This window comes from Gymnoscopelus braueri (genome assembly GCF_963280865.1).
Source record: "Gymnoscopelus braueri genome assembly, chromosome: 24".
In the NCBI taxonomy this organism is placed as follows: domain Eukaryota; kingdom Metazoa; phylum Chordata; class Actinopteri; order Myctophiformes; family Myctophidae; genus Gymnoscopelus; species Gymnoscopelus braueri.
In genome coordinates, this window is record NC_137626.1 from 7,331,392 (window position 1) to 7,357,658 (window position 26,267).

A 26,267-nucleotide genomic window follows, 5' to 3' on the forward strand; every position below is an offset into this window, starting at 1 on the left:
ATTCCACAAGTACAATGCATTATTCCACATCTTTTGAGTCACACATCCTGAACTTCTCTACACTCCACCAACAGTTACTACTACACCACGCCACCGGCTGTCTACAAAGAGGCTCCATTTGGTCCAGTTCAAACCTGCCAACTTGCACTGAGCCACGACAGACTTCTTAGACAACAGCTACAGAACAACGACAGGTAAGCCCTTGATGTCCTTGGAACAGAATATATGGTGTATCTCATTAATGGACTTACAAAAGACATGTGAACTTTCTTTACCATTTTAAAAGGAGAATAGAATTTAGGTGGGTTTCATCCCTTCTGATGAAAGAACAACTTTGAGGTTGTTATAGTTTGATATATATATATATATATATATATATATATGTATATATATATATATATATATATATGTATATATATATATATATATATATATATATATATATATATATATATATATATATATATATATATATATATATTTTTTTTTTATGTTGATTGATATCAACATTAAATATTTGATAATATTGTTGATATTGTTAGTGTATTAAAGAAGTATTTCACTTTAAAAAAAATGTGGTCATTTTATCGTCTACCCAAGCTTTTGGGAGCAACCCGGACAGTTTTGAAGTTGCTTGATTCAGTATTTAGATATTTGATATTCATTTTATCAGACACACCCCCCTCCTATACAAACCCATTGTAACTTCAAACTCCATTCTAACCATGTTAGATTCATCAGGAACACTCGTCCTTGGTTCTAGTGACTGACATTGTCCTTCTAATACGTGAGGAGACCGTGTTTTTTCAATTACTTTTTTCATTTATTTTGAACAATTATTTTGGAAAAAGATAAACATTAAAAACAATACAATAAAATAAAATAATAAATGAAAAAAATAATCAAAAAACACGGGCCCCTCACGTATTAGGAGGGCAGGGTGAGTCACCAGAACCAAGGACGGGTGTTTTTGATGAATTTAACATGTTAAAAATGGAGTTTGGAGTTACAATGGGTTTTATAGGAAGGGGACGTGTCTGATAAAATTAAGATCTAAATACTGAATCAAGCAACTTAAAAAACATCCGGGGGGATCACAAAAGCCTGAAACGATAAAATGAAGTGAAGTGAAATATCTCTTTAATGTGTCAGTAACTTAAAGGTAGGGTAAGTGATATTTTTGGGTTAAAACAAAAAGTATTTTTTTTAAAGGTTAAAGCACTATATTATGATAGTAATCATTGCTATAGAGTGTTTGTTCAGTAACAGGAGTCTCCCCGTCTCTCCAGCTCTTAAATAAACAGAAAATACATTTTTTGGTAGGTGTCAAAATATCAGCCAATCAGGAGAAAGTACCAATTTTTAAGCTTCATTTTCATAGTGTTCCAGTTCTAATTTTGCCTGCTCATTTCTTAGTGTCATCACTTCCAATTTCACTTGTTTAATCTATATCCTGATTGAGTTCTCTATCCTGATTGGATAAAATTGGAAATGAAACTGAAACTGAAACGAAAATGCATTTTCTGTTTTATGAAGAACTGGAGAGACATGGAGACTCCTTATATGGACAGGACACTCTATAGTAACGAGCACTATCAGAACATAGACCCATTTTGCAATTATTTGAATAATTGCAAATCACTTACCCTACCTTTAAAGGACCCCAGCATGACAGTCAGACAGACAGTTTCCCAAACAGTGGGTCGGGACCCATTTGGGGGTCGCGGGTCTATTTTCGTGGGTCAAAGACTGAGTGAATATCCCTTAATTTTTTTCCCCTAAATGTTTTCATTAGTTATTATAATTTTTAAAGATTTTCTAAAGATTTCCACAAAAAGTTACACATTTTCATGAGCTGAAAACAAATTCAAACATTTTTCAAAAATAAATTAATGAATAAAATAAAACAATAATCAAAGAATATCCCTAAATCAGAAAACGATTTTCACTAGTTTGGGGCCCGGGCAGACATCTGATTTCTCTGAACCACTGGTCTACAGCAGAGGTTCTCAAACCTTTTCATGTCAGGGACCCCCAAATTAATATCCATTTGGCCATGGACCCCCATCTGAACATATTTTGTGCCAGATTGTTTCAAACAGTTTTTGCTTTTGTTGAATACTTTGAATACATAAGGGGCATGACTGATTTTGTAGTTTGTTTTCCACTTAAAAAATACTGCAGGGGAAAAACATGGCATGTGTTAGAATATAGGTGTGTCAATACTGACTATCATGATTACACAGAAGCAAAGGAAGCCAAAGTTCTGCTTGTGGTGAGGCAGACTGTAGGGAAACAATACTGAGGCACTCCGTCTTCAGGTGAAATGTTTTCATAATTTATTTTACTGATGAGCAAGGCAACAGCTGACCGACACGTTTCGACACTTGGGTCTTCAACAGGGTTTAACAATCAGGTGATTAGTCACTCTTAAGTAAAGGCTGTGGGTGGCAATCAAGTTATTCTGACTAACATCACACATCAGAGCATCCACAGCTGATGTCATCGTATGCAGATCAATTAATACATAATACATAATGCACATGTTTATTAGTGACCAGCACATGCTGTTGGTCAGAATCACTTGATTGCCACCCACAGCCTTTACTTAATCCCTGATTGTTAGACCCTGTTGAAAACCCAAGTGTCGAAACGCGTTTGTCAGCTGTTGCCTTGCTCATCATTACAACATGTTTTCACCTGAAGACGGAGTGCCTCAGTATTCTTTCCCTACAGTCTGCCTCACCACAAGCAGAACTCTGGGTTCCTTTGCTTCTATGCCTACTAGTCCATACCTGTGGGGGGAAATGCGCACATGATCTGGCAACCCGGGAGGCAGTTCGTCCCATAGCTCGCGGGGCCATCCCACAGCTGGGCAGCCATAACCATGGCGACATTCTTTTACACAAAAACGCTAATAAACAGCTGAGATTTGGAAATCGAAAAACGTGCTTTCGCAGTTCCGTGCACATGGTAATGGTCAATGTCTGTGTGCAAATTCAGATCAATTGCTCCAGCCACTGATTTTTTTATTGGCTATTCCAAAAATAGCAGATCTACAAGCTCCGATGTACGAGCTTGTACATCTGCTATTTTTTAATCTTTTTGAGAGGAGGGGGGGGGGGGGTCCCTGGCACAAAACATTTTCAATATGGGGGTACGCGACCATATAAATATGTTAATTTGGGGGTCCTTGGCACGAAAAAGTTTGAGAACCACTGATTTTAGAAGACATTTGTAGAATCAGCCTCAGGTCTGAGAGAAGTTTTCCCTGCAGTTTTACCAATCGCAAATATTAAATTAAAAGGTTCAGAATAACAAACCTTATTTTGGTTGGTTTTGTATTGTTTAAATCACCATTAAGAAGATTAGCAAAAGGGTGAAATGTATGTTTGATAAGTGACTACATCATTTCTTTAAGTTTAAACTTGAAAAAGTCCTCGACCTTGATGAACTTTTTTTTTAAAGAAGTGATACCAGAATTTACAGATGACATGTGAATGTGTCTATTCCTTGTTCAAAGTGTGTGAGCTGTTGTAATTGCCTCAGCCAATACTTTATTTTTAAAAAGCTTTGCTTTTGAAAAGTGCAATAATTTGCATTAGTCATGTAAAACAGTCATTTTACATTTCCTTTCCCTCTCACTGATGATTGTATGATTGTATTGTGTATTATTGGTGCTTCTGTGCTCCCTGCTGTTCCTGTCCATGTCATTTGTAAAGTCCAGAGTGGAAGGCACAGTGATGGTTGCTACTGTCTCTGGGTGTCAGTCAGTCAGTCAGTCAGTCAGTCAGTCAGTCAGTCAGTCAGTCAGTCAGTCTTTGTGTCCAGGGGCCTGTTGGTGTGACAGGGTTATTTCAACAACTTTCTCCTCACCATGTTAAAATGTTTTTGGCTGATACAACCTATAAAGTACTGTATCTCATATATTTTAGTTTAGTATAGTTTTAGTGTTCTTTTTGCTGTTTAAGGGGGCATTTCTGATTTTGTAGCTTGTTTGGTTTCCACTTGAAAAATACTGCAGGGGAAAAACATGGCATGTGTTAGAATATAGGTGTGTCAATACTGACTATCATGCTTGCACAGAAGCAAAGGAAGCCAAAGTTCTGCTTGTGGTGAGGCAGACTGTAGGGAAACAATACTGAGGCACTCCGTCTTCAGGTGAAAACATTTATGAATTTATTTTACAGATGAGCAAGGCAACAGCTGACCGACACGTTTCAACACTTGGGTCTTCAACAGGGTCTAACAATCAGGTGATTAGTCACTCTTAAGTAAAGGCTGTGGGTGGCAATCAAGTGATCCTGACCAACATCACACATCATCCACAGCTGACTGCATCGTATGCAGATCAAGTAATACACGATACATAATGCACACCATAAGTGACAAAACCAACACCAATACAAAATGACCAATCATCACAATATCAGAGAATCAGCTATAAGAACGGCAACAAGTCAACTTCATCATTTAGGCCTGGAAATGTAGCTTGTAGAGTGACAATCCAGAAAGTCTCCCTTTGAACATTTTTAAAAAATGTATCACCACCTCTAATGTCATTAGAGATGACTTCTAACTAAGACTAAAGACTATTAGAGGTGGTGATATATTTAAAAAACTGACTACAAACAGTTAACTCCCCAGTTAACTGTTTGTATTGGTGTTGGTTTTGTCACTTATGGTGTGCATTATGCATTATGTATTTATTGATCTGCATACGATGACGTCAGCTGTGGATGCTAAGGTATCCTCTGATGTGTGATGTTGGTCAGAATCACTTGATTGTCACCCACAGCCTTTACTTAAGAGTGACTAATCTCTCTGATTGTTAGACCCTGTTGAAAACCCAAGTGTCGTAAACGTGTCGGTCAGCTGTTGCCTTGCTCATCTGTAAAATAAATTATTACATGTTTTCACCTGAAGACGGAGTGCCTCAGTATTCTTTCCCTACAGTCTGCCTCACCACAAGCAGAACTTTGGGTTCCTTTGCTTCTATGCCTATAGCTGTTCCACTGAAGAACACCTGTTTTGAGCCACTGTGATTGAACCCAGGCAGGGCTTCCTTTCTTTAGTTTTTATCATGCTTACACATTGGCATGCCCGTGGCTCTATGGACACACCTATGAACATTTAACACACTCATTAATGTGTTTGGGGCAGCTGTGTTGCTTACAGTCATGTTTTTAATCTGCAGTAGTTTCTAACTTGAACTGGAAAATAAACTACAAAATCAGCCTAGGATGTAATGCAAAGTTCACTTGTAGTGGAGCAGATAGTGGAGTAATATTGGACCAGGAGTACCTGTACACACGCACGCACGCACACACGCACGCACGCACGCACGCACACACACACACACACACACACACACACACACAGACACAGACACAGACACAGACACAGACACACACACACACACACACACACACACACACACACCTTTTTCTCATCAGTGTCCACCCTTAGAATGGTCAAAATGTGAGATAGTTTCATAGACCTGTGCAGTTCAATACTGTATGGTTTCTAAAACAGGCTGTATGAGTCTTTATGCTATTAGTTTGTATTTATTTGATAGACTGACTGACTGACTGACTGACTGACTGACTGATCAACAGCTGGTTGATGTGGTTTGGCTGCATGCTTTCATTACTTCAATGATGTTACATATCGGTATACAAACAAATACACTGTTGTTTAAATTTCCAGGCTGAGTTTTCTTTCCATTTGTCCACCGGAAGGTCCTGAATAAAATGGAGCCGGACCAGCCCTCTGAAAAGTCAATTGAGCGTTGTCCAGGTAAAAATGACAATTTGGAAAAAATCACACTATGTAGAGATAATATTATGATTTAAAGCAGCTCCAATTCTAAATTCTCATTTCCAGTTTCACTTTTGAGAAACAAGTATGACAAATATTGTGATTATTTTCAGGAATAGTCAATGGTTCCATTTTAAAACACTGTATAGTTACAAAAACATATCTGGAATAATATCAATTTGTCTATTCCTTGTTCAAAGTCTGTGTCAATACGTTGTTTTAAAGCTTGCTATACTTTTAAAAAGTGTACATTTGCATTAGTTATGTAAAACTAATGATGTAATTCATGTTATCTGATTTATAAACATGTTCATTGAAGGTTGAATTAACACTGATGTTTGTATTGTGCAGGTTCTTCTGTGACAAACTCAAATCAAGCTGAGAGTGGAGGCACAGTAATGGCTCCTATCATCTCTGGGTGTAACATTGGTGGTTCGATTACTATCATTGTCAACAATCAAGCTGCCGTCCCACCTGCTGAACTGCAGTTTGAAGCCGATGGTGAATGAAAGAACTATGAAATAACAATAACTGTTCTACTAATGATCATTCACATTTAACAAAATGCTATAGTAAATTGATTGATTGGTTTAACTGCCATCAATCTAGAGAGTAGTAAGAAAGTATTCAAAACTTCAGTAGAGCAGTAATCTTTATTCACAGCTTGGAGAGCAGTGAAAAACTATTCACAACTTTAACATGGAGAGCAGTAAGAAACGCTTTAGTCACAGCTTTGTGATAATGGACAGCAGGCCTCCAAACTGGTTTTATGAATGGAATTGAAAGCTGGTAACATCTTACAATTGTTAGATCAATCAATTGTTCTGACAAAACGTCCCACCACCTGCAATGTTTGATTGTTATATTGTATGTACAAATAATTAGCCATTTCTTGTCAGTGTATTTGATTTCAATACAACATTTCATTGGCCCAATTTATACTAAATGATGTGTGAGCCTATAGAGCAGGGGTGGGCAACTTTGATGATGGAGAGGGTATATTTATATACACTATATTTCAACACTCACTCCAAAGGGCCACATTGCATACTGTGCAATGACACCTCTTTTAACTTCGCCATTCTATGTCAGGCAAAAGTAGCTAAAATATCAGATCTGCAAGCTCAAAACGTGTCACAGTGCGACACATTTTGAGCTTGTAGATCTGTTATTTTTGCCATTTTGAATTGGAATCCTGAAAAAGATTAGTTTTATTTAATTTCAAAATGCATTTAGTTATACTTATGTTAACTTTATGAACCTAAATAGTGAATACAAATACATTGGACATAAAAAAGACAATAGCATTTTTATACTAGTCATTAAGCTACTAATATAGACTGAAGTAATTAAAGCGGGTCATGTTTGGAATTGTAACAGCTGAAATCAATAATATATCAGTATTCCGATACTAGTATAACCTGCGGGCCGCATTAAGTGAAGGTGGGGCCGCATGTGGCCCCCGGGCCGCCAGTTGCCCATGTATGCTTTGTAAAATACTTATTCTGGATTTGCACCGTGCATGGTGTGTCTCTCTAATGTTTAGAGAGACACACCATGCACGGTGCACATCCAGAATACGTATTTTATCACAGGAATCAGCCAATCAGAATCAAGGATTGGAACTGTCGGTTTTAGAACTGTTGTTTAAATATATCAATAATTCATCTGATCTCAAATGGAAGATTGCTATATAATCCTACCACTGTTAAATGGCAACAACAGCAGACAAACAATCGTCCTTTTAACTTCAGAATGATCAAGTCCTCTCTTTTGAGGACCACATTTACCATTTTGATGCACTTACTGACTTTTTTTTTTTTCTTTCTTTTTTGTCATTTAGAAACTCAACAACTCAAGTCTAATCTTCAGAAAGAGTTGAAGTGTTTGAAAGAGTGGACAAAAATGGGTAAAACCCCAAGCAAAAGCACTCCTCTTAATCAGATCTTCACAGAGGTCTATATCACAAAGGAAGAGAGTAGCGAGGTCAGTAATGAACATGAGGTCAGTCAGATTGAAACTGCGTTTAGGAAACCATTCAGACCAGAAGCACCAATCAAACTTGAAGACATCTTTAAGCCTTTACCTGGAGAAGATGAAATCAGAACAGTGATGACGAAGGGAGTGGCTGGCACTGGTAAAACAGTCTCAGCTCAGAAGTACACTCTGGACTGGGCAGAACATAAAACCAACCAGAATATCCACTTCCTGTTTCCATTCACTTTCCGAAAGTTGAATTTTGTGAAGGATGAGAAGTACAGTTTCATGCAACTTCTTCACCACTTTTTTGGTGACGTCAACACAGCAAGAATCTTGAACAAAGAGACCCAAACTGTGTTCATCTTTGATGGATTAGATGAGTGTAGGCTTCCTCTAAACTTCGAGAACAATGCCTTCTGGAATGATGTCACAAAGCCAACATCAGTGGACGTGCTACTGACAAACCTAATCAAGGGAAACCTGCTTCCCTCTGCCCGCATCTGGATAACCACGCGACCTGCAGCCGCCAATCTGATCCCTTCTGTTGACAGGGTGACAGAGCTGAGAGGGTTCACTGACCCCCAGAAGGAGGAGTACTTCAAAAAGAGATTCATTGATGATGAGCACAAGGCCAGAACAATCTGCTCACACATCAAAAAATCACAAAGCCTCCACATCATGTGTTACCTTCCAGTCTTCTGTTGGATCGCTGCTACAGTTCTAGAGAATATCTTGAGAATAGAGAAGCATGGTGCACTGCCGAAGACCCTGACTGCGATGTTCATCCACTTCATAGTGGTTCAGTTCAAACATCAGAATTCCAAGATGGAAGATCAGAGACAATCGGACTTGAATCCAGAGAATATTCAGGCTATTCTGGCTCTGGGAAAACTGGCTTTTGAACAGCTGAAGAAAGGCAACTTCATCTTCTATGAATCAGACCTGAAAGATAGTGGCATTGATATCGGCGATGCCTCAGAGTACTCAGGAGTGTTCACACAGATGTTTAAAGAAGAGGGTGGGGTACAGGAAGTCAAGGTGTTCAGCTTTGTTCATCTGAGTGTTCAGGAGTTTCTGGCTGCTCTTTATGTCTTTCTCTCATTCAAGAATGATGGTGTCAACCTAATGTCACAAAAAAACTCCAAGTTCTCCAAGCTAATTAGACACAAATCTAAGAAGAACCTTTACCAGAGTGCTGTAGATGAGGCCTTAAAGAGTCCAAACGGACACCTTGACTTGTTCCTACGTTTCCTGCTGGGCCTCTCAGTGGAAACCAATCAAACTCTCTTAAAAAGGTTGTTCAAACAGACAGAAAATAGCTCACAGACCGACCAAGAGACAGTCAAGTACATCAAGAAGAAGATCAGGCAGAATCTCTCTCAAGAGAAAGCAATCGGTCTGCTCCACTGTCTGAATGAGCTAAATGATCATTCTCTAGAGGAAGAGATCCAACAGTACCTGACCTCGGGAAGTATCTCCACAGACAAACTCTCTCCTGCTCAGTGGTCAGCTTTGGCCTTCATGTTGCTGTCATCAGGAAAGGAGCTGGACGTGTTTGACTTGAAGAAATACTCTGCTTCAGAAGACGCTCTTCTAAGACTGCTGCCAGTGGTTAAAGCCTCCAAAAGAGTTCTGTAGGTGAACTAACACATGGATATATATTATATCATATTTCTTTTATAGGAGAGAAAATAGAAACATCTAATTTTAGCGCTATTTTTTCTTTAGGCTGAGTGGCTGCAACCTCTCCGAGAGATGCTGTGAGGAGTTATCATCAGTTCTCACCTCCAACTCTAGTCTTATAGAATTGGACTTGACAAATAATGATCTGCAGGATTTAGGCATAATGAAGCTTTGTATTGGACTGGCGAGTCCAAACTGTAGACTGGAGACCCTCAGGTCAGTATTCCTTAACCTTTTATATAAATGAGATATATCCATAATTCCATAACAGGCTAATTTTGATTACTTCCTGTCAAACGCGCAATAAATCTTGCTTTCATTCACCTGTATGATTCCCATAGCTGCATGTTCCTCCAAACACACCTGATTTTAATTACAGGGCGTTTTTGGAATCTCATTCAAGATGACGTTCTGTACAGCTTATTACTAGTTTTACACTTAAATAGTCTAAAATATGTATTTGAAAACATTTAGGCTAGAAATAAGCAATGTAGTGACATGTTCGGTTTGTATAGAAAGGGGGCGTGTCTGATTAATATATATATTAAATCAAGCAACTTAAAAACTTAATGGGCCCCTGGCGCTCTCTCTCTCTCTCTCTCTCTCTCTCTCTCTCTCTCTCTCTCTCTCTCTCTCTCTCTCTCTCTCTCTCTCTCTGTGTAGGTTGTCAGGCTGCATGGTCTCAGAGAAAGGCTGTTCTTATCTTGTCACAGCTCTGAGATCCAACCCCCATCTAAAAGTGTTGGATATAAGCTACAATCACCCAGGAAGATCAGAAGACACGCTGCGCTCTGCTGGACAACTGCAGACCCTCAGGTAGGGTGTCGCAATCAGGTGTCGCAACCAGTGTTGCTGGATTCTGCGAGAGAAATAAGCAACCAGGTCTATGAAAAGAAGCCCAAAAGAAGTGACTATTATAGGCCACATGAGCACTTTAAACTCGAGGTTACGAAGGTAACCCCGGTTTGTTTAAATTCGGAGTAACATACTCACTATGGGATATCAGCGCCCCCTGGCGATGCACAGAGCTACATACAATAAACTCCCGGGCCATTCCATTGGCTGTTAAGGGTATGTCACATGAACGGAAGGTATAAAGCCCTCCCGTGACCGTGGCTCCTCCTCTTTGACACCAGCTCTCTGCACGCAGATGCGCACAAAAAGGGGTGTTAGGTGAGTATGTTACTCCGAATTTAAACAAACCGGGGTTACCTTCGTAACCTCGAGTTTGTCTTCAATTCTCCGTAACATACTCACTATGGGATTCATAAACCCCCCTGGGGCTATAAAAACCAACAAAAAACCCTCACAGCCCCGCACGCCCTTCAGCCCCAAGGCCCCGCCCCCCTGGGCGTGACCTCCGGCCTCACGGGCGCCCCAGCCCTCCGGGCCAGGGTGCGGGATATAGAAAGAAAGGTAGACCCTGACAGACCAAAGTCTGCCTCATGCAACTAATGAACAGACACGAGTCTGTCCCATAAGTAAATACGAGGAAACAGAGCCTCCTCCCCTGGGACCCAACCAACTGGTGGTCCCTAGGGGACTCAGGAGAATGAAGTTCGTAGAGAGAACAAGACACCAAGCTTGTCCATCTCCTCCCCTAACTATAGACAGCCGCCACGCCCAGGACGGCGTGCGCCACTGAAGACGCCGCCACATCCAGGCTGTAGAAGGCCGCAAAGGTCGACGGAGACGACCAGTTAGCCGCTGCGCATATCTCCTGGACCGAAGCTCCCCTGGAGAGGGCCCAGGACGCAGCCACGCCTCTAGTAGAGTGGGCCTTCATTCCTTCTGGAACTGGAGCGCCACCACTGACGTAGGCCAGCCTAATGGCATCCAAGATCCATCTAGAAAGCGTCGCCTTAGTCACTGCCTTCCTCTGACCACCCGGGCCATAGGAGACAAAAAGCTGAGACGACGACCGGCCGACCACAGTCCTCTGGCAGTAGAGCTTTAAAGCCCTCACCGGACAGAGACAGTGCAACCGCCTATCCTCCGCCGAAGCGAAGGGAGGTGGATGGAAAGCCGCCAGCTCGACTGGAGCTTGGGCTACCACCCCATTCTTGGGAACAAACGCCATGTTAGGTTTAAGCAAAACCCTCCTGTCGTCACCCGAGAACCGCATGCATTCAGAACTCACCGAGAGTGCCTGCATGTCACTAACCCGTTTAGCCGTAGACAAGGCCACCAGAAGGACTGTCTTGAGACTAACGACCTTCAGGTCCGCACACTCAAAAGGCTCGAACGGGGAACGGCAGAGTGCATCCAGCACCAATGCCAGGTCCCAGGCCGGGAACAGAGGCCTGTTGACCGGCCTAGCCCGCCTAGCTCCGTTCATAAAACGGCGCACCCAATGATGCTGGCCAACCGTTTCGTTATCGAAACCCTGGTGAGAAGCTGAAATGGCCGCCAGGTACACCTTAACCGTTGAAAACGCCAGGCCTTGGTTTAACCTGTCCTGCAGGAAAATAAGGACGCTGCGCACCGGGGCTTGGAAAGCCACCACTGGCGGCGACTGTCCCAGACACCAAGACGCGAACATGTTCCACCTGCCTTCGTACGCATCTCTCGTGGAAGCGGCCCTCGCCCCCTGGATGGTAGCTACCACGTCAGGAGGCAGGCCACACGAGGACAAGTTCTCCCTCTCACGGGGCAAACTACCCGAGGTCAAGTCCGCCCTCTCACGGGCCAAACCCATAGGTCCAGGTCCTGTGGACGTTCGTGGAAAATCACATCCCCTCCCTGCCGCAGCAGGTCTGTGTAAAGGGGAAGGGGCCAAGGCTCGTCGTAGAGGAGAGGAGTTATCTCCGACCTCCACACGCCCCACGCCGGTGCCACCAGTAGCACCGTCAGACCCTCGAGTCTGACTCTCTCCAGCGTCGGGGGAATTAGCTCCAGTGAACGCATAAAGCAGTTCGTGCGGCCAACTGTGTGCCAAGGCATCCAGACCCAAGGATGGGTGCCCCCCCTTCACTGAGAAAAACCGAGAACACTTCGCGTTCTCTTTGGAGGCAAACAAGTCGACCTGAGCCCGGCCAAACCTGGCCCAAATCAGGTCCACCACCCACGGTTTGAGAGACCATTCGCTGTACCACAGCTTGCCCCTGGACAGCAGGTCCGCACCGCCGTTCAGGAGGCCCGGTACATGAAAAGCTCGTATTGACGCCAGACGCGAGTCGCACCACAGCGTCAGTTCGCACGCCAGGCTGTCCAACACCGGGGAGGTCCCTCCCTGCTTGTTGATGTAGCACATGGTCGTGGTGTTGTCCGTCCTGAGTGTGACATGACAACCTCGGATGTGGGTCTCGAAGTGCTTGAGAGCGAGAAAAGCCGCTAACAACTCCAGGTAGTTGATGTGGGCCGACTGGAAACTGAGGTCCCACACCCCCCTGGCCGGACGGCCCTCGTGTACGGCTCCCCAGCCAGTGAGGCTGGCGTCCGTGGTGATGACCTTCCGTGACATCACAGTGCCTACCCTGACCCCTTCGGACAGAAAGGCTGCTTGTGACCACGGTCTGAGTGACTCCATGCATCGAGGAGACACCAGAACTTTCCGAGAACCCAAAGTGGGCGGGATCCTGAGAGCCCGCAGCCACTTCTGAAACGGTCTCATGTGGAGCCTGCCCAAACGGATCAGGTGTATAGCCGAAGCCATGAGACCCGCCGCCTGCATGCAAAGCCTGTAATTGACTTGACGCCCCACGTGGAAAGACCTCACACAGGCCAAAAAGCTGTCTATCCTGTCTTGGGACAGACGCGCCATCAGCGTGTTCGAGTCCAGCGAGATCCCTATGAAGGTGGTCCGCTGGGACGGGACCAAAACGCTCTTCTGGGCGTTGATGGTGAAACCGAGCGACGATAGGTGAGAGATGGCCACATTCGTGTGTTGCATCACCTCTTCCTTCGAGCCCGCCGTCAAAAGCCAATCGTCGATGTAAGTCGACAGTCTGATTCCCTGCCGCCTCAGTGGAGCTATAGCCGCATCGGTGCACTTCACGAACACCCTGGGGCTCAGTGACATGCCGAAGGGGAGGACTGTGTACTCGTACACCTTCCCCTCGAAGCCGAAGCGTAGGAACTTCCTGTGCGGCGGGTAAATCGGGATGTGGAAGTAAGCATCTTTGAGATCGATGCTTGTCCACCAGTCCCCCAAACGCACTGTGCGTAAAAGCGCAGCGGTTGTCAACATTCGAAAATTGAAAACTCTCAGGTACTTGTTGAGACCCTTCAAATTCAGAATTGGCCGTACGCCCCCCCCTTTCTTTTTCACCAGAAAATATTTCGAATAGAACCCCAACCGGTTCTGATCCGGAGATAATTCTCTGATTGCACCCTTGCTCAGGAGAGAGACAACCTCTTCTCTCAATGTGCTGGCTGCTTGTCCCTTCGCATGAGAAAACAACACTTTTTCTGTCATGGGGGGTTTTGTGGAAAATTGGAGCCTGTAGCCCTTTTTTATGGTGCGTAAAACCCAGGGATTTGGCTTGCATACTTTCCATTGCGTTAGGCACTGAGCGAGAGGGTTGGTGGGGGCTGCTGACGTCACCGTCCCCTCGGAGCGTGTGTCCGCTACCATGGGGATTACTGGCGCCGCTACTTGTACCAACGTAGTCATATGCGTGGCTAACGCTAGAGGCGGTGGAGGTAGCGATGGCTTGTGCGGGAGACATGGGGAAGTCACGTGATCGAACACTGAAAACTTCCGTGATGTTAACTCCCGTCTTACCTTGGTCGCCGCCATCTTGGCCCCCCTGGCCGCCGCCATCTTGTCCCCGTCCGCCGGTCGCTCTGGGAGTGACGACAGACAGGCCCTCTGCGGAGGAGGCGTTCTGTCGCTCTCTAGAGGCGAGCGTGGCATAATACACAAAGGGTTGTTGACACGACAAGGCCACTGGTCCGCCATTGTGGCGCCACTGTGGGCCTGAGCGGCCATTTTGTGCCGTGGGAGACAGTCCCTCCGCGGAGGAGGCGTTCTGCCGCCCTCTAGCGGCGAGCGTGGCATAATACACAAAGGGTTGATGACACGACAAGGCCTCTGGTCCGCCATTGTGGCGCCACTGTGGACCTGAGCGGCCATCTTGTGTCGATCGACCCAATGATGTCTCCCGTCCAACGGGATACAAAACCGACGTGACCCCGGTACACCGGCACTTAAGCGCCCGATGGATCGGGGTGGCACCGGTTTTATTACCTTTACTGTATTTAATACACTTAACAGAGTTGTCCCAGCAGTGTTCGGAAAGCCGTGAAGAGGACTTACCGAGCACTGTGGGCTCATGGTATTCAATACACTCAGCGGGGCTAACCCCATCGCATTTGGAATGTCGTGAACCGGACTTTCCAAATGCTGTGGGCTTATAGACATTGAGCGATGATGTAGGAGGGCCCGCTGCTCGGGGACCCTCCTGCACCGTGGCTCGCAGACAGGTGGAATAATGAGAGGTTTTGTAACATTCAACATGTTTATTACAGTAGACTGTACACACACATTTTCTGCAACACTCACTTTTTCTGTGACACTCAAAACTTTTTGTATTGCATTGAAAAACGGAACAACAAAAACTTTGTGTCTCTTGGCGCCCGAGGTTCTGTCCATCGGGGCTAACAAAGAACCTGTCCTTTTCCCTAACAACATTGTCTGGGGGCCCGTCCTCCACCCAGTCCCTCCGCGGGGATCTGAGTGCGGCTGCTGGACAAACAAGTGATCTGGGGGCAAAGTGTCATTTACCTCGCCCGCGACGGGATTTTCCGCTGTCACGGTGTTGTGGTTTGGAACCGGGGGGAGGTGGGTTACGGCGGGGAGCCTCCCTCCGGTCTCTTCCCCTGGCCCGGGATCCTTCTGTGGAGGATGCCTGGGTCGAGGAGGGGCGAGAGCTGCTGGCCGCTGACCTGCGGGAAGAGGAGCGTCCTCTCCCCGCAGACTGACGCTGAGGTCTCTCGTTGCGGGGCTTGGGAGGTGGGGGAGGAGTGGGTTCCAAGACGCCAGACGCCGCTTCCTGCTGGGCTCTCCTGGACTCAGTAGAGTTGCGTAGGAAGTCTGGGGCGCCATCGAAGAGGTTGTGTGGTCTTAGAGGAAGAGCCATCAAGGTTTTCTTGGCGTCGCCCACCTCGTGTTTGAATTTGGCTAGCTCGAGCCATCTGGCCCGCTCAATCGCCGCACAGTCCGACATCGCCTTACCGTTCCACATGGTTGCGTGGCAGCAAAGTCGGATCGTGAGCTGCTGCAGTTGTTCCAACTCCGCTATGTCCTCTCCATATTTCTGGCGCAGCTCAGCTAGGCGAATGGCAGCAGAGCCCTGGAGCACGCCGGCTGCGTTGAGTGCCCGTGCTGCTAGGGCGGATGATTTGTAGGCCCTCTTCACCGCTGCGGAGATAGCCTTCTCCTTTGCGTTGGTGAAGTAAGGTTCGGGGGTTAGACCCACGGCGCCCTGGTGTTGGTCCGAGATGCCCTGGGCCAGCACTGGATCCATGGGGGGAAGGCTGCCGAGACCCACCTCACGAGCGCCCACCATGTCGATGGTGAAGTTGAGCCTGGGGGGCTCGTTGTGGGTTTCCCAGGTGAAGTGTAGAACCTCATCGAAGCTGCTACACATCGCTATCTTCCTGGACCTGGCTGGGCGTGGGACCTGCGGAGCCAGGCCCTGGTAGCCTGGGACGGGAGCCACCGAGGACGCTCGTTCCTCCGTTGGACGTTCGAGGCCGCACCTGGTGTGAGCGCGGTCGAAAATCACCAAAACGGGCTCGCCCTCTGGATCGGTGGTGTCGGGGCCCTCTCCCTCCGGTTCCCGGGAGGCGGGAGGACCTGCGGAAGCCCCCGGTGCGTTGTCGACGGGACTGGACATCGCGGCTTCCCTAGACTCCGGTTGGAAAGATGTGATATTGTCCCCGTCCTCACCCTCCTCCATGCTGTCCGCGCTGGAGTAATCACTCCCATCCTGCGACGCGCTTGAGACGCGCTTCTGAAGCGTCGTGGTGGTGGGGGTGCGGGAAGCGAGGAAGGGTGAGAGGTAGAGCAGCTAGCCTGCTGCATCTGGTGTGTTCCACCCGACACAGCCGCCGTGGCTGCTGGTGTGCTGTGTTCGCTCCGTAAGCGGTGTGTCCCGCCACTCACGGTAGCCTGTGAAGATGCATCATGGCGCCGCGGAGAGTTGGTTCCGCCATCCGGAGGTGCCATGGTTGTCGGGGGGCCCATAGTGAGAGGCTGCACGTGGTGTGAGCCGCCACGCACGTTCCCTGGGCCGGTCCCGTCCGTGCGATACGTCTCGGTCGCCCGGCCTGCTGCTGACGAAACCTCACCGCTCGACTGGGTGTTCCATCCGGCGAGAGCTCTGGCCCTGGCCAGACGGGCGTCGAGGTGTTTTCCTCCGAAAAACGTGCAGTCCACGCAGTAGTCCGGCTCGTTCGGATCGCCTCTCGCCGCTCTCAGAGCGTGCCGCAATCCGAGGCAGGCTATGCAGACCTGGTGAGGATCGTCGCCGGCGATGTACTGTGGGCATCCTTCGAGACTGCATTGACGAGGAGCCTCCATCGTGAGGCTAGCTGCGGTTGTAGCTGAGCTAGGCTAAGCTAACAAACAATTGACAGCTAGCTTAAACACGAGGAAACTGTTGGAAATAAGTTTTTAAGAAAAAAACAAAAATTAGCCGCGGGAGCGTGCTACTTAAGAGAAAATAAAGAAAAACCCGTGGGGAATACAAGTATTCCCGCGGTGGGCTAAAGCTGGTTTTCTTAATCCTGATAGTAGAAATCTGTATGTTTAGTAATTTTTAGCCGTGTGCATCTGCGAGCAGAGAAGCTAAAAGAGGAGGAGCCACGGTCACGGGAGGGCTTTATACCTTCCGTTCACGTGACATACCCTTAACAGCCAATGGAATGGCCCGGGAGTTTATTGTATGTAGCTCTGTGCATCGCCAGGGGGCGCTGATATCCCATAGTGAGTATGTTACGGAGAATTGAAGACAAACCTATATGCACCTATATGCATACAAGCTCACAACAAATAAAAAGCAATCGCAATCCCTTCATTTCATTCAGTATGCCTGCTTTTCTCTTTTCTCTGTCACCCCCTCTCCCTATAAACAGAGCTTTAACCTACATCTTAGGATAAGCCATATTCTTCATGCAACACGTATAAGTTTCACCTTTCTCAGAGAATTGTCAACATTGCTCTGAAGCATTTTGTCACTGAACAGTTTTAGGCTATGGGCTGACTGTCACACGCTCTCTCTCGTCTCGATATTAAGCACCACATTAATCTAAGCATATGCTGCCTGGCAGCTGCTGCTATCCAAAGTGACGGACTGACTCTCTCTGGTTGAAATCAATGCTCAACGTAATGACGCTATCCGGTAAAATTACTATGTGTTTTCACTTTAGGGGAATGTTATTCTCCCAGCACATTCGCAAAAATTACTAGGTAGCTTGCCGTACATTTAGTTGCCATAATATATTGAGCGCGAGGTAATAAGTAAAAGTTTACAAACACAGACCACCGTCACTCTCTAGTCTAAAGTGCATATTTATGTACTCTCTGACCCCCAACATGGCTGCAGCTACTACGCTATGTGCCACGCCCCCTTGCTGACGACACGTTGCCACGCACTATAGTAGTATTTAATGTTTAATGGCATAAATCTGCATTATCTATCATTTTTTCTATTATCAAATAGAATATACAGGCTTGACTTTTAGTATTTAATGTTTAATGGCATAAATCTGCATTATCTATCATTTGTTCTATTATCAAATAGAATATACAGGCTTGACTTTGTCTCTCCTTCACCCCCAGTGTTCACCATGGCGGAGAGTGCAGGCTGAAACCAGGTTGGAGGAAGTGTAAGTGTTTATTCTGTTTCAATCATGAAATCAAAGCAGCACACATCCTGCTATGTAAAACAGCTCATATAAACAGCAGCATTTGACTTTCACTTAACATAACTGTAATGTGTTTATATTAACAAAAACATGCATTATATTACCTGGGGTTTATTACATAACACAATCTAGTTTTGGGTGAACCCTGCCTAGCAATGTTGTCCAGGATTCTAGAATTATACACTAAGTACCTACTGTACTTCTCAAAGCTTTCAGCACTTCCTCTCTGAATTTGAGCTCTAGCCTGTAAGAGCACACCAAACAGGAGTGATTTCATTAAAGATAGCCTCTCTCTAATTGAACAAATGTTGATGTGGGTCATTGTGGTCTTTTATATCGCATAATGTTATCCGCTCGACACTATCACGCAACGAAAAATAAACCAGGTTGGCATGGCACAGACTCAGAGAGTCTTCCCTTGCAACATTTTGCAAAATCGATGGATTTAAGAACTATGAAGGGTGGACATTGACACCATGCCAGTGGTGTAAAGTAACTAAGTATGTATACTCAAGTACTGTACTTGAGTACAATTATTAGGTATTTGTACTTTACTGGAGTACTTCCAATTTCCAGTACTTTTACTTCTACTCCACTACATCTCAGATATTGTGCTTTTGCTCCACTACAATTATTTGAAAACTTTAGTTACTAGTTACGTTGTAAGTTTTGATTATTATTATAAAACCACTTCAGCCCTATATACATTTTGGCCATTTGAAAATAGCCGATCTACAAGCTCACAATGCGTCGCATCGTGACGCATTGTGAGCTTGTAGATTGGCTATTTGAGTGAGCTCGTAGATCTGCTATTTAAAAAAGATTTTCATGCATTTTAAACATTTTAAAACTTGTGAAATGGGACATTCTGCATAATGAGTATACTTTCTACTTTTATTACTTTAAGTACATTTTGATACCAATACTTTTGTACTTTTACTCAAGTACATTTTGAATTCCAGACTTTTACTTTTAACTTTTTTCAACATTGCAGAATTGATACTTTTACTTAAGTGAAACATTTGAGTACTTTTTCCACCACTGCACAATGCAGTGTCTGCACTGTTCCTGCGTCAGTCCATAGTTTCATAAAGCATCATTTATCTACTCATCGATCATGCAGGGGTGTCACTTGCTAAAAAGAACATATTGCTACAGTATCCATATATTGGATACAGTCCATCCTAGAATCAGCTTTATTGTCACATCACATGGTTTACAGAAGTAAAAAAGTGGGTGAAATTCGTCCATGGTTCCCATCGTGTCGTTATTTCCATAGAAAAAGAAGAAGAAGGAGGGGGGGGGGGGCAAGTGGGAAAGGAGATCTAACAAGAGTATCTGAGATAAGATATAAAGTAGGCCTTGTATAAAGGCCTACATAAACAACCAACCTGGCGGTATGAAGAGTGTGTGTGTGTGTGTGTGTGTGTGTGTGTGTGTGTGTGTGTGTGCGAGAGATTAGTGGGCTGTCGGCACAGCGGCCCCCGTCCCTTGCATCTGAACAGCGGCCGTGTTTCTCTCGGTCCCCCACTGTGCTGTTCCATACAGTAGCGATCCAGATAAATAAACATGTTTGAAAACGGTCAGGCGGCCCCGACCGTCCTGTGAGCAACTCGGGAGGGTTAAGATTGGATCTTTGAACCCTCACACTAGATGATATTTATGCCCGAGATTCGCTCCCGATCTATAGGCTGGGGTAGGGCACGCTCCCCCGATACTCGGGAGGGTTGTTTAAGACCCCGATTATCTCGTAGTGTAAGGCCACCTTTAAACTGCAGAATTAATTCATTGCTGAATGGGGTTTGACCAGAGCGAATTTCATTCACTTTCACTAGGCTATCAGCAGTGGTGGAAAAAGTACTCAAATGTTTTACTTAAGTAAAAGTACCATTACTACAATTTAGAAATACTCTGTCACAAGTAAAAGTCAGGGATTCAAAATTTACTTGAGTAAAAGTACAACAGTATTGGTATCAAAATGTACTTAACCCATTAAGACGTGGAACGCATCTGTGTCATTTTTAGATTTGAGCTCATAGCGCGGCACCGAGTGCCGCACTACGAGCTTGTAGATTTGCTATTTTTGAAAATATTTGCTAATCTTTGAATATGTATATTTTAAAGCGAACATTTGTAACTCAAATCTTTGCTTCTGGGGGTCCCTGGAACAAAATATTTTGAGATGGGGGTCCGTGGCCAAATACATACATTTTGGGGTCCTTGACATGAAAAAGTTTGAGAACCACTGACATAGCAACATAAGTTTTTTCAAAAAAGCCTTAATGGGTTAAAGTACCTAAAGTAAAAAGTACTCATTGTGCAGAATGTCCCTCTTCACAAGTTTTCAAATGTATAACAATATTTTGAAAATGGCAATATTTTCAATTTTCAGTACTTTTACTTCTATTCCACTACATCTCAGAGGCAAATATTGTACTTTTACTCCTTTACTACTTTAATTATCTGAAAACTTTAGTTACTTGTTACTTTGTAGATTTTTATTATATTACAAAACCAGTTAATGCCCTATATACATTTCGGCCATTTGAAAATAGCCGATCTACAAGCTCACAATGTGTCGCATCGCGAAGCATAGTGGGATTGTAGATCCCACTATCCACATCCTCTGAGATGTAGTGGACTAGACTGCGTGTTACACACACAGTCAAAAAGTATGGGGGAAAAAAGTGACACGATGTGAGCTTGTATATCTGCTTCTCATGGATTAAAGTTCTCAGTCGCCACTCATTAAGTGTGTCACTCAAAGGTTATCTTCAAGCTTGCACGTTGTAACTTCTGTCTGAAAAGTAACTGAAGTTTTCAAATAATTGTAGTGGAATAAAAGTACAATACTTGCCTCTGAGATGTAGTGGAGTAGAAGTATATATATAAAGTATAACTAACCAACTAGGAAACAAATGCAAGTAAAAAATAATAATTATAAGATTGCATAATAGTCTCTGAACTTAATACAATGTAGGACAGCATTGACCTTGCCAAAGGACTCAAATGATTCATTTAGAATAGGCCTATTTCCATTTGACTCATTTAGGTAGTACAACATTGAACTAAACAAGCCTGTGATGTACACGCCATCATATGGATATTCAACAGATTAAGTGTCTAAGTGAAACAAGCATTTCAGAGCAACAAAACACCATTTCCTTTTCAAAAGGCAAGAGGGGGTTTATTTCAAAGCAGACACAACAACTATGATTGCTGAGCAATGATAATTTCACAGGAAAATAATTATAGTATAAACAATACAGTCGAATAAAAATGAATTAACCTAATATAGCTGGCAATAAGCCTTGACAGCACAAAGTATGAAGTAAAATAACACTTCAGATAATAAAATGATACTGACATAACAATGATGATAATGTTAATGTATTAAACACATTTCTAAGTAGTTCCCAAAACATTATGTGTACAGATGAAGATTAAAGGCACAATATAAATATGTACAGTCACGCAAGAGAAAAGGCAACAATAATAAAAAAATAAAAAATAAATCACCCAAGTGACACTCTATTGCAAATTATAACAACTTACAGGATTTAAAGAACACATTAAATAATTACCCAAAGCTTCCATGGGGTTCAAGTGGTTAATGTATGTTTGGTAATAATAATGAAAATATAATGAAAATACTACAACTCGTAACTACAGTTTTCAAATAATTGTACTGGAGTAAAAGTACAATATTCTCATCAGAGATGTGGTGGAGTACTCGAAATAAAAGTATTGAACATTTTAAATACTTCACTGAAGTAAAACAAATACCTGTTGTTATTGTTCCTTCTCGTGCTGTGGCCAAACGCTGACCACACGGGGGCGCGAAACTAGTTAACAAGGTGGAGTCTCGTTCGTTATCGGAATCAAAAAGACAAATCACTCCACCAACTAATATATATAAATAAAAATTACCCAAACGGGCTAAAGTGGTTCAATTATTCCACTAAATAAAATTAAAAAAAATCAAAATTGTACTTAAGTACCATACTTGAGTAGTGAGTAAATGTACAGTTTGCACCACTACTTGCAAATGTAATGAAATAAAAATTACCCAAACGGGCTAAAGTGGTAGTACAGACTTTCTTGCTACTAAGAATAATTAAATAATAAAAGGCTGTAGGGCATGGGGTCCAGGGAGCAGGTGGATTTAAAAAAGAAAACAACGTACCGTATAAGGCCTACTGACTGACTTCATGTGCAGTTCCTTTGGACCACTACTTGAAATATTACGAAATAATAATAGGCGGTCTATTTATTCATGTTTTACACCTTTTAGCTTAGTGATATTGAAGAGGTGGGTTTTGATGGTGGTTTTGAAGGATTGGAAGGTGGGCGCATCTCTGAAAGTTTTGGGGAGTGCATTCCAAAGGAAAAGGAGGGACCACTGTTGCGTGCGTGTTGAATGACAGACTCATCACAGACTCTGAGATGCTCGTCTGCTCCTTTCCACTCCAGAGAAACATCAGTCCGGTTAGGACTGCATGGGCCAGTGAGAGTTTATGCAAAAACCGGTTGCGTTAGTGTCCAATTTACCACTGGGCTTCCCCCCCCCCACACACACACACACACACACACACACACACACACACACACGCACACGCACACGCACACGCACACGCACACACACACACACAGCTGTCTGGCTATACAGACAGAGCAGTCAGCGTTCTTTAGATGGTAGATCATTCAGGGGTCTTCAACAGGGGGTCCAGGACCCCTAGGGGGTCCTCAGAGTTACTAAAGGGGTCCGCCGAATCTTTGTGTGATATGATTTATTGTTTTACTTTAACCACTTGAACACTAGCATCCCTTTTCTGAGGAGAAGTTTAGCCAAAAAGAGCCGATCTACAAGCTCACAACATAGATCGGCTATTTTAGATAGATAGATAGATAGATAGATAGATAGATAGATAGATAGATAGATAGATAGATAGATAGATAGATAGATAGATAGATAGATAGATAGATAGATAGATAGATAGATCATAGATAGATAGATAGATAGATAGATAGATAGATAGATAGATAGATAGATAGATAGATAGATAGATAGATAGATAGATCATAGATAGATAGATAGATTTCGGGGTTTTAATATAATGGTTTTCTTAAATGATTATTTATTCACCTTGGGGGGGACATGTGGCGATGATCTCGGGGTTAACTGCGTGCGTGCTTGCGTGTGTGTGTGTGTGTGTGTGTTACGGCCGCTGCGCGGACTTTTGACAGACAGACAGACAGACAGACAGACAGACAGACAGACAGACAGACAGACAGACAGACACCCAGGCTGTGGGCGCACCGCTGGAGCGCACTGAAGCATTGGTAGACAGACAGAGGGACAGACAGACATTAATGAAGGATTAATGCACGCAGGTGCTTCGATGTTGGTTGGGGTAATTAATAGCAACTATAGCAACACGTCACGAGACACTTCACCAAGTTCATTCATTCAGGAAATATTTGTACATTAATATTTAGAGAATACATATTTTTATTGACATTATAATACAATTAATATAGGCGCTGTGGATTTGTCTATGGTCTCATCGACTCAGGGACCAAATAATAAATAATAATAATATATAATAAATAATAATACTAATAATAATAATATGTTATTAATATTCGATGAGCTTGTAGATCTGCTGTAGAGCTTGTCAATATGAGCACCACAGCTGCATATTACGCACGGTTTTACGCATGAGTTTATATGCAGAGACTTGAAAAATCACTTTCGGAGTGGGGGGGGTGAAATATCCATTACGGGTCGGACTAGCGATGTGTCGGACTCCCGGTGGGTCGGACCCCCGGTGCGTCGAAGTGGTGGTGCGTCGAAATGGAAAGGTGTTCCCATTTGGAACAGTGCTCATAGTGGTTAATAAGTTACATTTGTACATTATTATGAAGTTCTATATGATAGTAAACTGGTGTTGTGTTGTGTGTTGTTCTCTCATCAGGGGTGTGTGAACTCCCACTGGATCCAAACACAGCACACAGACTCCTCTCTCTGTCTGAGGACAACAAGAAGGCGACACGTGTGAGGGAGAGGCAACCATATCCTGACCATCCAGACAGATTTAACAACTGGGAACAGGTTCTGTGTAGAGAGAGTCTGCCTGACCGCTGTTACTGGGAGGTAGAGTGGAGTGGAAGGGTTCATATATCAGTGACACACAGAGGAATCAGGAGAGGACAGGGTGATGATGACTGTAGGTTAGGATACAATGACAAATCCTGGAGTCTGATATGTAATGATGATGACAACTCTTACTATGTCCATCACAAAGGGGAGGAGACTAAACTCTCCGTCCGTCCCTCTGTCCTCCGTCTCCGTCGCTCTAACAGAGTAGCCGTGTATGTAGACTGTTCAGCTGGAAGTCTGTCTTTCTACAAAGTGTTATCTAGCACACTGACACACCTACACACCTACCAGTGCACTTTCACTGAACCACTCTGTGCTGGGTTTGCGTGCTGGGATTATGGTTCCTCCTCAGTGTCTCTGTGTCAGATCTAGGAGACACTGCTGCGCGCGTGCACACACACACACACACACACACACACACACACACACACACACACACACACACACACACACACACACACACGGCACACACAGTTATGCAGCGCAACGCGTTGTGAGCTTGTAGATCGTCCTGTTTCCATTGTGGTCTATTGTACTCAATTCATCAGTAATACATATCTCTGTTGTCGGGTCTGATCTCCATATTCTAACTCTTTGTGTTGTTTTTCATAAATTAACGCCCTGCTTGATCATACTACAGCGTCACACAAAAGCATCAAAAGTAACAGATCTACAAGCTCTAAACACGGCACAAAGCGACGCGTGCTGCTATACCAAGGTGTCAGTGGTGTAAAGTAACTAATTACATTTACTCAAGTACTGTACTTAAGTACAATTTTGAGGTATTTTTTACTTTACTGGAGTATTTTAATTTGTTTATACTTTTACTTCTACTCCACTACATCTCAGAGGCAAATATTCTACTTTTACTCCACTACAATTATTTGAAAACAGTTACTAGTTACTTTGTAGATTCTGATTATTATTACAAAACACACATTAACCACTTCAGCCATATAAACATTTCGCCCATTTGAAAATAGCAGATCTACAAGCTCACAATGCGTCGCATCGAGTACTTTTTCCACCACTGCAAGGCGTTCAAGGAGTTAAACTATGCTCACTTTGTATTTTGAGGTCAGACATTCTTTTAGTTTAGCTTTGAGTTTGGGTAGAGAGTCCAGATATTTAATGGGTTTTGGTAGTTCATTCCACATTATAGCAAAGGAGAAACACATCAAAGTAACATGGGTATAAATATACAAATGGCTTCTACAAAGAGAAAGGACACATACATACAGAGAGAGAAGAATAAACATCAACCCCACATCCTCCTTTTATCATCATTCCACTGTTTCTATTGATTTTATTCCTTAGTCTCAGCCTTTTCTTAATGTAATGTAATGACCTATGATTGTATTGATTTATTGTGCTTATCAAAGCCATGTGTTTGGTCAAATGGTATGTAATGACCTATGAATTCATTGTATGGGACATTGACATGGGTTTTAGAATGTTGTGCTTATTAACTCTTATGTTATAGTAACCTGTGTATCATATGTGACATGCTTTCTAATAAACACATACTGTAAGAAAGTCACCTTGTTTTGCTTCAATCTTTAATAATAATAAATCGAAATCTTTGTGTCATTGGAACTTTGTTTAACATTAACCTCTTGAACCCTAGCATCTCTATTCTGATGGGAACATTAGCCAAAAATAGCAGATCTACAAGCTCACACTGCCTTGCGCTGCGAGGCGTTGTGAGGTTGTAGATCTGCTATTTTCGGCATATAGGTTTGGTATA

The 26,267-nt window shown here is 43.7% G+C and overlaps 1 protein-coding gene across 1 annotated transcript; it reads left to right on the top strand.

Annotated features, from left to right (window-relative positions):
- Nucleotides 1-6,278: 6,278 nt before the first annotated feature.
- On the top strand, nucleotides 6,279-24,892 carry LOC308080247 (protein NLRC3-like; the record flags this gene model as incomplete). The annotated part of the gene is made up of 6 exons (XM_080422023.1): nucleotides 6,279-6,321; nucleotides 7,664-9,434; nucleotides 9,529-9,699; nucleotides 10,147-10,299; nucleotides 18,272-18,318; nucleotides 24,336-24,892. The coding sequence occupies exons 2-6, from the start codon at nucleotides 7,726-7,728 to the stop codon at nucleotides 24,890-24,892; spliced, it is 2,637 nt and encodes an 878-aa protein (XP_080278149.1). The 5' UTR covers nucleotides 6,279-6,321; nucleotides 7,664-7,725.
- Nucleotides 24,893-26,267: the final 1,375 nt, after the last annotated feature.